At 40.8% G+C, this 10,836-nt stretch overlaps 1 protein-coding gene across 1 annotated transcript; it reads right to left on the bottom strand.

The window, feature by feature from the left end:
• Positions 1-1,730: 1,730 nt before the first annotated feature.
• Positions 1,731-9,897, bottom strand: LOC105911133 (GRAM domain-containing protein 2B). The gene is made up of 14 exons (XM_012839919.3): positions 9,646-9,897; positions 8,535-8,654; positions 6,830-6,917; positions 6,647-6,695; positions 6,428-6,531; positions 5,936-6,031; positions 5,740-5,811; positions 5,088-5,168; positions 4,586-4,697; positions 3,976-4,092; positions 3,502-3,589; positions 3,157-3,261; positions 2,937-3,006; positions 1,731-2,530 (listed from the first exon to the last, which is right to left on the bottom strand). Exons 1-14 carry the CDS (start codon positions 9,771-9,773, stop codon positions 2,489-2,491), a joined length of 1,272 nt encoding a protein of 423 aa, XP_012695373.2. The 5' UTR covers positions 9,774-9,897; the 3' UTR covers positions 1,731-2,488.
• Between the last annotated feature and the right edge of the window lie 939 nt (positions 9,898-10,836).

The following is a 10,836-nucleotide window of genomic DNA, read 5'->3' as shown; positions in this document are numbered from 1 at the left end:
TTATTCGAGAGAAATCACTGAGAGAAACTCAATTTGCAAAACAGTATGGATTTCAGCACACTACCTCCAGCCCTCTGCATCCACGGGTTAATAGAAAGGCAGATACATGTGTTCAAATTGTTAAGAGACTGATGAAAAAGGCCATTGACAGTGACACAGACCCTTGTCTGGCTTTGTTCAAGTAACACTGTGCAAAAAAATTGACTCTTTTTGAGGTATGGTTCTATAGGCAACTAGTTTTGGTGCCATCCTCAAATTAATTTTGATAGCATATGGTCATGTGATGGACAGATAAATATCTGTGTCTTTCCCATTAGCCATCCAGAATATGCCCTATGTAGTTCTGTGTACCGGGCTGGAATATTAGTTAGTGTTGGCAAGTTTCTATCAATGTCGACTGGGTTGTTGGTGGTGTTTGCAAGGTTTTTTTTTTTTTTTTGGTAGTTAACTTGCTAGTTTTTGAACATAACTCATTATTACTGCTTTAAGTTACAGGGCTGCGCCACCCATTGGAAAGAAAAGCCACAACAAAGTGATGAATAAGAAAAAAGATGAAGCTTAAGCTCAAACAGAAGATGTACTATGACATAACAGCCAGGAGACTGGAGCCTCTTCTGGGAAGTGATGTGAGAATTGAGCATCCTAATTCCTGGAACAGAAAGGCAACCGTCCTTAAGGAGGAGAGTCCCAGGTCATTCACTGTAAAGACTGAGGATGGACAAGTGATCAGGAGAAAACAGAAAGAGTCAGGAGGACTTTGAGGAAAGTGTTGCGGATACTGAATCTGCAGAGGGAGTCAGTGCAACTCCAGAGGGACAGACTGAGCGTGCTCCACCTTTCCCAAAAGGTCTGCTAGATCAAGGAAACCACCTGAAAGAGCAATGATGAACTGGTGGACTGTATAAAAGAGAAGCAAATGTGTTTAATGTGTTAAACTGTTCTATGTGTTAAGTATGAGTGGATTAAAAAACATCTCAATGTTGTTAAAGAATGATTTACACAAATTAAAAGTACTGTTTAGATTTAAAGTTACGAAGATGTACAGTAAGTCAACCTATCCAGGAAGGGGGATGTTTCCAGTAGGTGGCAGCAACAGAGATGTACCAGGAGTGATAAGCACATGAAGAAGTGAGCAATGTACTGCAAACTTTTACTTTGATATTATTTTCTTACAGACATTTAGAACATTTTTTTAAACAATTTGGAAACAGTCCAAATGTAACTATAGGGAGGTAGATGAGTGACTTCAAGGACATTTACATTTAGTCATTTAGCAGACGCTTTTGTCCAAAGCGACGTACAAGGGAGAGAACAGTCAAGCTAAGAGCAATAAAAAGCATGGTGTTACAATAAATACTACTTTACATGAGAATTAGAAAACAACAACCTAGAAAAAAGGAAAAAGAAGTGCAGGAATGTAACTGCTGAAGTGCAAGTTAAGCGCTAGTCAGGTGCCAGTTAGGTAGGGAGGTGCTCTCTGAAGAGTTGGGTCTTCAAAAGCTTCTTGAAGGTAGAGAGGGACACCCCTGCTCTGGTAGTACTAGGCAGTTCGTTCCACCAACGTGGAACTACAAATGAGAATAGTCTGGATTGCCGTGCTTGCACAGACGGCAGTGCCAAACGACGCTCACTAGACGAGCCACAAGGAGTGGCTTCTAGAATGTAATTACAGCCATTTTTAGATGCACAGTGTGCTGGACATGGAAGGAAAACACAGGATACTCACTAGCTTCGGAAAAAAGAAACAATTTTATATACATGTAATTTCACATTAAAACATTTAGCAAATAAACTTTTACAGTGTAGATTACAAACCTAGTATGCATTTCACTATCAGTGTGAAGAAATTCAAACTGCACAGTTCTGGACAACGATCTTCTTAAATTCTCTCTTATTAATGGATTAAGTTTTACTTAGTTGAATGTTATGTACTCTTGATATTAGTTATGTGCAGTCCTGTCTCTTCCAGACCATATCACAGTGCCTTTAATGCAATTGTCTTCCGGACCTCTTGGTGTGCTAGAGAGCTGATCTTTACTTCATGGTCTTATCTGTTACACCATTAGTATTACTCAGGCCATAAAGAATGACATGCACAGATGGTGAAAGGGGTGACAAATCTATGATCTGAACTTTAGGAAGGTAATGGGGCCAAGTTCACTTCAAACAAAAGGATTATGACAGTGCAAATCATGGGTGATATATTTAAAACTAGAAATAAGATTCTTCGAAAACAACAGTAATACATCTGGCAAATGACACATGAAGAGTGAAAATGGTATACTTGATCATTCCTATTAAATGAATTATACATGTAAATGAATGAAATATACATGAATTAAACACACACACACATGTATATATATACATATACATATATATACATGCATCATCAGGCGTTGACAAAGATAGACAAATGCCTTCCCATCCATCATCCATAGATTCTCTCCATGTGCCATAACACAGAGGGGGTGTGGTTCAGCAGACCTCACTGGGTCTCCTCAAGCAGTCGACGCAGGTTTCTCTGGAGCTGTTGAGGGGTAAACCAGTTACTACCCAACGACTACTATTGTTTCAAGTCTTCCACACTGCAGCAGACCTTACCCAATTGCCAGAATAATTACTGCACAAATTAAAATTAAAGACATTTTAGATTAGTTTGATTATGTTTTTTTTCCTGTGTTTGTGATGCCCATAGAAAGTCAAACGTCATGGTTGAACAGCAAACTCAGACTTTGGTGAACTGATTTGTTAAGCTGGTGATTCCTCCTTTTAGACACGGGGATCACCTCACTATCTCTATAGTGGATCAGTTATTATAAAATGTTTGATTAAGAAAGATGCCCCTGTTGTATTTCAGAGAAAACTGTTCACATAACATTTCCATGGTTCTTCTTCGCCCAGCGGACAGGACATAGCGTTGTATGTCCACTCACCTTTTCCAGTTTTAAAAGATTCATAGATAACACGGAGTAAACCTCAGCATTATCCTCATGGTAGTCGTAACTGAAACACACACGTGACAAACACATGCGTTACTCAGATCAATGAATCATCGACAAAAGGCACATCAAATTCATAAAAAAACAGACTGAACATTTTTCATCAGTTGTTAAAGGTAGGCTAGTTGCACACAAACATGCCCTCTGTTCTTACCCATTGCCAAGAGGCTCGTTCATAGAGCCAAGGGAGGTTAGCCTTTGCTCCAGAGAAACGATCCTGAAGGCCATGTAGCACGAGGACAAGACTAAAACACACACTCTGGTCATGGAGATAGACAAAGGACAGCATTACCACACACATACACACACACGCACACACACACACACACACACACACACACACACACACACACACACACACACACACACACACACACACACACACACACACACACACACACACACACACACTATTACTGTTTCAGCACATGAACTCTACTGAAAGAACAAGCATTAAGATTCTGAGAGAAGTGTGATACGATGTTGTGGGGAAACTCACAGAAACAGATAGACCATGAGAAGGGAGCTGAGAGACACAGGCCTCAGGGGTTTGATCTCGTATGCAATCTCTCCTGTCTCAGGCACACCTGCAAAACACAACATGACCGACTCAAGCATTTCACTGGCTCTCTGGGATCAGACCTGTGTGCATGAAAACCATTTGTGCTGCATAATCCAAACACCCCATTAAACAAGATTATCAACAACTTGTTTGTGGCACTAATATTTAGCTAAATAAATATTTCCCCCACATCCACATGTATTTCAGAAGTCTCAGCCAATCAATCACTAGAAAGAAGGAGGATCCAACATGCTGTGATTATAAAGAAGTGTGGATAGAGTGGAACATTTCTTTGGGTTGAGCACTAATTGTTTAAACTTATAGGAATATACCGTGCCATATGTTTGCAGTGGTATGTATCTGACTGTCATGACCATTTATATGGGATTTATGAACGCTGTATGAGGGCACCATTGTATGGGGGGGTGTCCCCTGTCTCAGACGAGAGTTGGGGGAGAGGTTCAGGTTCAACCGGCATCTCTCCTGGTTTAGTCCCATTCAGGAATGTCTGGGGAAGCTTTGAGTACTCTGCAAAGATAAAAGATAAAGAGCAGTTGTTGTTTTTAAGATTTTAAGACTGGCTCTGAGATCATATTAAGCATTAAGCAGATTTGGGTGTAGTGCTTATTTGAATAGTTTATCAATACGTATAGAGATCTATACATCAGCAATATCTAAGTAGCCAGTGGGGATATGTGCAGTGAGTAAGCTTCACTTCCTGATACCTTAAGAGATGTGCTATTGACTAGTACCCATGGGGTTCGAGCCTCCTGCTAGTGAGGGCTTGAGTCTAGTGCAGGACTGTGCTTCACACATCATATGTTGCAGATACCCAGTTCAAACTCAAGAGTTAATCCATACAGACTGAGTGAAATCATGGTACATTAAACATCATTATAAACAGATAATTCCAACTCATTTTTGTACACATTGGTATGAATTCGGTCTCATAATATTGGTGTTCCACAAACACACCAACAACCATACCTGTGCTGAGAGGTATAACGGTCGGATAACACACCTGCAATCTTCTCACAGTCTGGGGACTGGGAGTCAGAGCTGCTGCTGTCCTCCATCTCCTGCCTCCTCTTCCTCACCTTCCCGTCCAGGTCAGAGAAGTCGGCACAGAAATCCTGCCGAGATGGACAACCACAGTTATCAGCCAGGTGGACATCACAGACTACAGAACATTACACAAGACAACACAACTATAGGCTACATTTGAAAAATATAGACAAGTTTTGCATACTTTGCAAAATAATTTCCTTCAGGAATAAAAGGCTTCTTCAAAATTGAAAAGTTCTGAAAGTCTGGTAGCCTTGTCAAAGAATTCCCATAAGGTTTGTACAGAAAGGTTCTACATCTAAGGGTTCTATGTAGGTCCCTTCAGGGTTCCTCTACAGAGCCAAGCCAAAGAGCGCATTAATGAGTTTCATGTTCAGTAAGGTCCGTTAAGAAGAGAGACTGTGGGTTTGAAGTGCAGGTTGTGACATGAGAGAAGAATAAGTCTGGAGGTCCCCGACCAGAGGCAGGGTAGCAGCATGGTCCCCTCTGAAGCTGCACTCCGCTGAAGAGGTGATAGGGCTGTTTCCTGTACTCTTCTCCTGGAAATGAAAAAGAGAGAGATGTTTCTCTTGGTTCAGTCAGCAACAGAGTGAACAACCCTGATCCATGAAAGCTTGAGTCTGCAGCCTATTTGGTTTGCTTTGGCCAGAGTGGGATCAAGAGAGTGGCATCGAACTCTGACCTTTTTGGTTTGGTGAAATTATGATGTAGCCTCTCTAGAATTAAAGGTACTACAAAAGCATTTGAGAACTGGGCTGCAGTCATGACAGTTTGAGCCAGTGAACATATCTATCACAGAACATGAACAACACAGAAATGGTTCTTCAAGAAACATTTTGGAGACAAGTCACTTTTTTGGCGACAATGGTAAAGGTTAAAAAGGATTTTAACTAAGCAGTCAAGTTGAATATTAGATGGACAAAGCACTATGAACAATCCTGCGTCAGCTTGTTATAAGTACAACCTTTCAGTTTTTTTCCCCCCTGGATACAAGCCTCTGGTTCTAGACCGCATCCTCTCTGACAGAACTAAAGGTACAGGTGAAGCATTATACATACATTAATTCTTGATTATTTTAGAATTTTGGCTGTGTAAAGCAGAAACGCTTACCTCCAAATGGTAGCATACAGACATGAGGAATTTGTATGTGGTGTCTCGAGCCATGAAGGAGACAAACACATGCTGAAAAACAGGCACAAAACATTAGAGCATTACGGTAACTATGTCCATAGAATGTGTTTCACAACTGATGCAAAAAAGAAAACTAAGCACAAAGCACAAAAAGAAACTGAGGCGTTTCACTCACACGTTCATTTGATGTAGCTATCACAAGTGCATTTGGCACTAATATGGCAGTTTTGGTTTTCTTAATGACAGCCACGGAAAGCACTGGAATCATAATCTAGAAACAACAAACAATGTTTCATGAGCTCAGAATACCATCTGATTACCAGCAGATTGTGTGCTATTTGGCAGAGCTAGAAGAATCTGATGAACATCAATAAAAAGCACCAATAAAGCATCGATAAAGAGCACCTCTTCATCCCCAAAAGATAAGCATTACTGACTGCTGTAACTGGTTAAGCAAACATTGATCTGAACCTGACATTCTATACTACTACACCGAGTGGTTTCCTATTTCACCTTGGAAGTTGCATCTTCACCAGCATTACAAGGGGGCTTCTACATTTTTTATGACAGTCTTCCAAAAGGTCTTTAAAAGTCGGTCAGTTGTCTTGTTTGCTAACTGTTGCTTGATGTTGTCGGCCAACTGTTTGGCTAGCAAGTATGTCCATACCTTAGTGTCTCTGCCAAACACTTTAGAGTGAAAGCAGATCCAGTTATCGGAGACAAACAGTCTACCTTGGTAGAGGATGTCTTTCTGTAATGCACAAGTGTAACCTGAGGACCAGAGATAAACAGATCAGCCAACACACTGAACAGGCTTTCGAGGAGAAGGCAAAACAGATGCGGAACGCTTTTTGTGTCTGTACATTTTACAAAAACAGCAGCTTACTTTGCCTCAGCAGCTCATCCTTGCTGAGCTCTTTGAACAGTTTGTGGTACTGAAATTGAGCACAAACAAAGATTTCACTCACATGATCCACTCTTGTGCATTCAAGTTTATGCTAAGAACACCAAACCTACTGAATAAAATGGCATTGACCTTAAGCTTTTTAGTCTTGGTGGAGACACTGACCTGATTGGAATGAGATTTCTTCCTCTCAAGTTTTGCCTCTGTGTCGCTTTGAACTTGTGACAGAAGTGAAGGATCAAATGTTTTTGACCTAATGAAATGGGTCATGACATCACATTCAAACCAAATAATTAGAACTGCTTTCAATATATTCTATATAATCTTGAAAAAGAAAATACCACAGAGTACAGCCTTATGCATTTAAAATCATATTTGTTTCATCTACAATTGATACACTTTCGATGCATTTCCGCAGCAGCAGTCCGCCATTGCATTCCATAACCTGTGAATGATGTGGATACTAACACTTGGATAAGCAATAAATATCATCTAACAAGGCATAAAGCGATTCCCTAACAGCAATGACCCACACGCTCTGCTATTAAAATATTAATGAGTCGACATTCAAAATGCGTTGTTCATTGTGTGCAATGCACCCTATTGAGATCTAGGAAGAACGTGAGCAGTTTGTTCCTGTGAAGAACATCTGTTGTCTTTGCCTTCTCTCCACAGCAAGAGATGGCAATCAAGACTCTATTCATTAGTGGTACCTTCGGAACTGAAAAGCGTTACTTCTCCAGCGCCAGCCAAAACCCCCTTACACTCATCAACTCTTCGTCTCTGCTCTCAACTCCCTCCAAAACCTGCTCCCCCTCATCTCGGTCTTCCATAACAAGGCAGCACCACAGAGCATATTCAGTGTGTCACTACATACTTTTCAAGGAGGTTCAAAAGTTGTGTTGTTCCCTGCTTTAAATATTTCATATAACAGAAAGTTATTGGTGGGGTTTTCAGTGGATTTATTTATGTGTTGGTTCATGAGAAATTTGCCAATTTTAACATGCCAACTTGTGTTAGGTCACAAGATTCCAACACATCACGAAGCCCCTACCTGTTCATTTAAATTAGAAATCGGTTAGGTGACTTGATCTGGCCTGAAAAGTCTGAAACATTCCAGCAGAAGCATTATGCCCATCCAGGCTTAGAGTTATGGGTATTTAACGTAGCTATGAAGTCTAACCACTCAACCGAAATCATTTCCACTAACTAGCATTTGCTAAACTTAAGTTACCTTGTCATCTTGAACCACAACGTAACATGAACTATAACTTAACACACTGTAATGTTAGAAACTATAATTTGTCAGACCCCCATTGTGTGACCCCCGTTACTTTTGGTCTTCCAGTTAGTTCGCTCCCTGGTGCTTGAGAGACAGCCAGTAATTCCTGATCCCAGCTGCTGATTACAGCTTCTTGTTCATGTTGATAATGTAAAGTAGCCATCTTGTATTTGTTCTTAGCACTTACGAACAAAAATGGCAGTGACCAACAAATGTGATTTCATAACTGGCTTGTGCTGTAACTCTAAATCGAACCAAATGCTGATTCTCAGCATACCACTAGAGACATATAACATCCCCTCCATTCATTTAGAAGGGAAAATAAGCGATTAAAAACAGCAATTTAATAAAAACAAGCCAGTCTATCAAAAAGTGGTGTACAAGCCAAATACACAGCATTAGGATGGACCTGCAAATTCTAGAATAGTGTCGATATTGTGAAAACTCTGGGTGGAAATAAGGCACCAAAAAACATAAATAATAATAATAATAATAATATATATAATAATAAAATAATAATAATAAAAAATAATAATAATAATAGTAAAACTCAATAATAATAGAACTAGAGGAGAACTAATCCCATACCTGACAAGTGCTGGTTTTCGTCTTCTCCTCAATACCTCAGACTGAGGGTCTGTGGATGCTGTTCCACTGTGCGGATTGGTAGTATTCCCTTTTTCCTCACCTCCATTTTCAATGTCCGAGCTGCAGAATGTTGTTCACATCTCGATGCATTAGATTTTAATACAAGGATTTGTTGAACTTATACGCTGACACATAGAATTAGAAAAAACACTCTATATTTCAGGAAAACTACATTTCCCTTACAGCTCTACTGTTACAGTAAAGCTCCATAAAATAATGACACGCTCCAGGCTTGCCTCTGTAGTGGCTAGAAAACAGCATTAAACCCTATGATCTCTCCACTGTTGAAAACAGCATTAAACCCTGTGATATCCACTACTGAATTCACCTTACCAGCATCCCTTTGCATCATATTTGACAGCACGCTTGACACACTTTGATATGTTTTGAAAGGCCTGCACATTTGGCTGCTGTTCAGTCATGGAGCACGGCTTAACCCAGTTCTGCTGAGCCTCCGAGCTCGTCCTCCACTCAATACACCTGTCTGGGCATGTCTCAGGTAACAGCCCTGGGATAGCGTCATTGTTCCAGGGTTTCATTTCACCCCCTTCATTGCTTCTCTGAGGTCATGAGCACCATTATCATCTCTTTTTGTTTACTAGAAAGGTTTTAAGACTGACAGAACGCAAAGTATAAATAAAGAGATAAATAACAAAAGTCAGCTTTCCCTAACACTCCCTGCTCTTTCGAAGATAACTTAGTTCAACCCTTTTGGGATTATAATTAAGTAGGAATCTACAATGGATTTGCACTCAACAGAATATGAGACACAATTTTGACAAAGTCAATAATGACTGTTCTTGTTTGCCCAACAGGCCTAGGAATACATGACAAAGTCCCCTAAGTAGCTTTGGAAAACAAACACTGACTATTCAAACACTAACACTATACAGAGCCCCACAATAGTTTTTTTTTTACCAAACTTGCTTTCTACATTAACTGGTTGACTGACGATTAAGAAATCACTGCTTAGTTGCACAGACAGTCTTTATACGCAGGCCAGTTCTATTTTTGTGGCATAAGATGAACACATTCTGTTGGGTACGCTTACCGCAGTGGCACAAAACTACTTCCTGAATCTGCCTTGAAGGTGGTAGGCCTATATGGTGGCCTGGCTCCAGCGGACTTACTCCTGTGATTGCATAGGACACAGTCATCATAAGTAAAGTATTTCTCCATGACGGCACACTGAAGGAGACTTCAACGCTGGTGCGCTAATGTGGGGGGCTTCATGCATTCTGGTCCTCATAATAGTGAGGTCACAGCCACAGCCACAGCCACAGCCACAGCCACAGCCACAGCCACAGCCCGGCTCTCCATTGGTTATCAGCTAGTCAGTTATTTACCCCTTGCCTTGGCCAACCTTTACCTCAGCTCTCTACTGCTGGGGCTCTTCAGATAGGAGAGGGAGTCTGAGGTCTGAGAGAACATGTCAGGATGACCGCTGTCTTTAACGGGTTAATGTACCCTGGAGAGAAAAACAAACTGGGAACAAACAAAACTATATGAAATAACAAAAAGAATGAAAAGCCAAAGCTTTTTACAATCCAAAGCCCCCCCCCCCCCCCCCTTCTCTCTTGTTTCATCTGATCGGGTTCTGTTTTTACTGTAGGCTCCAATGTACATTACCTACATTCTTCACAATACATTTGGAAAATAATCTACTCAATCATACCAGACCAGAATGGTCCATTAATTCGTGTCTGGTGCCATGTCTGGTGGGACAGAGCTGCGTATAATCAGGAAGTCTGCCTTTGACTACCATGTGCTTTTCCAAGCAGAGTCTCCAGCCCGGTGAGTGTGTGGGTGTTGAAGGCTGTATGCCGTGTGTAGAGGATGCAGTCTCCCTCTGCTGGAGAGTGCCGGTAGGGTCACTCTGATGGTTAAGTGGATGACTATCAGTGCCAAAGGGAGAAAGAGATACAAGAGAAGTCAAAGAGAGCACTATGGGGTGGGGAGGGGAGGGGAGGGGAGAGAGTGTAGGCTGCTGGAGGAGATGACACTGTGATGAAATTGAAGAGTTTCTGCCTTGGTTGTTTGGTTAAAAACAATGTGATGCTGATGCATGATTTCTTAGGGTGGCTGTCACATTAATGGGGATGTTTTTCTTTTTTAATCTTTTACTTGGTTGTAAATGGAAACTTAAATACATTTAGCTCAGACAGGTTTCAGTGATTTCTCGTGATGGTATTATTTGTATCATTATTATTATTATTCTCTAAGTAGTTGAACACATAATCTA

This window comes from Clupea harengus, chromosome 7 (genome assembly GCF_900700415.2).
Source record: "Clupea harengus chromosome 7, Ch_v2.0.2, whole genome shotgun sequence".
NCBI lineage: Eukaryota > Metazoa > Chordata > Actinopteri > Clupeiformes > Clupeidae > Clupea > Clupea harengus.
This window is presented reverse-complemented; position numbering and strand designations above follow the sequence as displayed.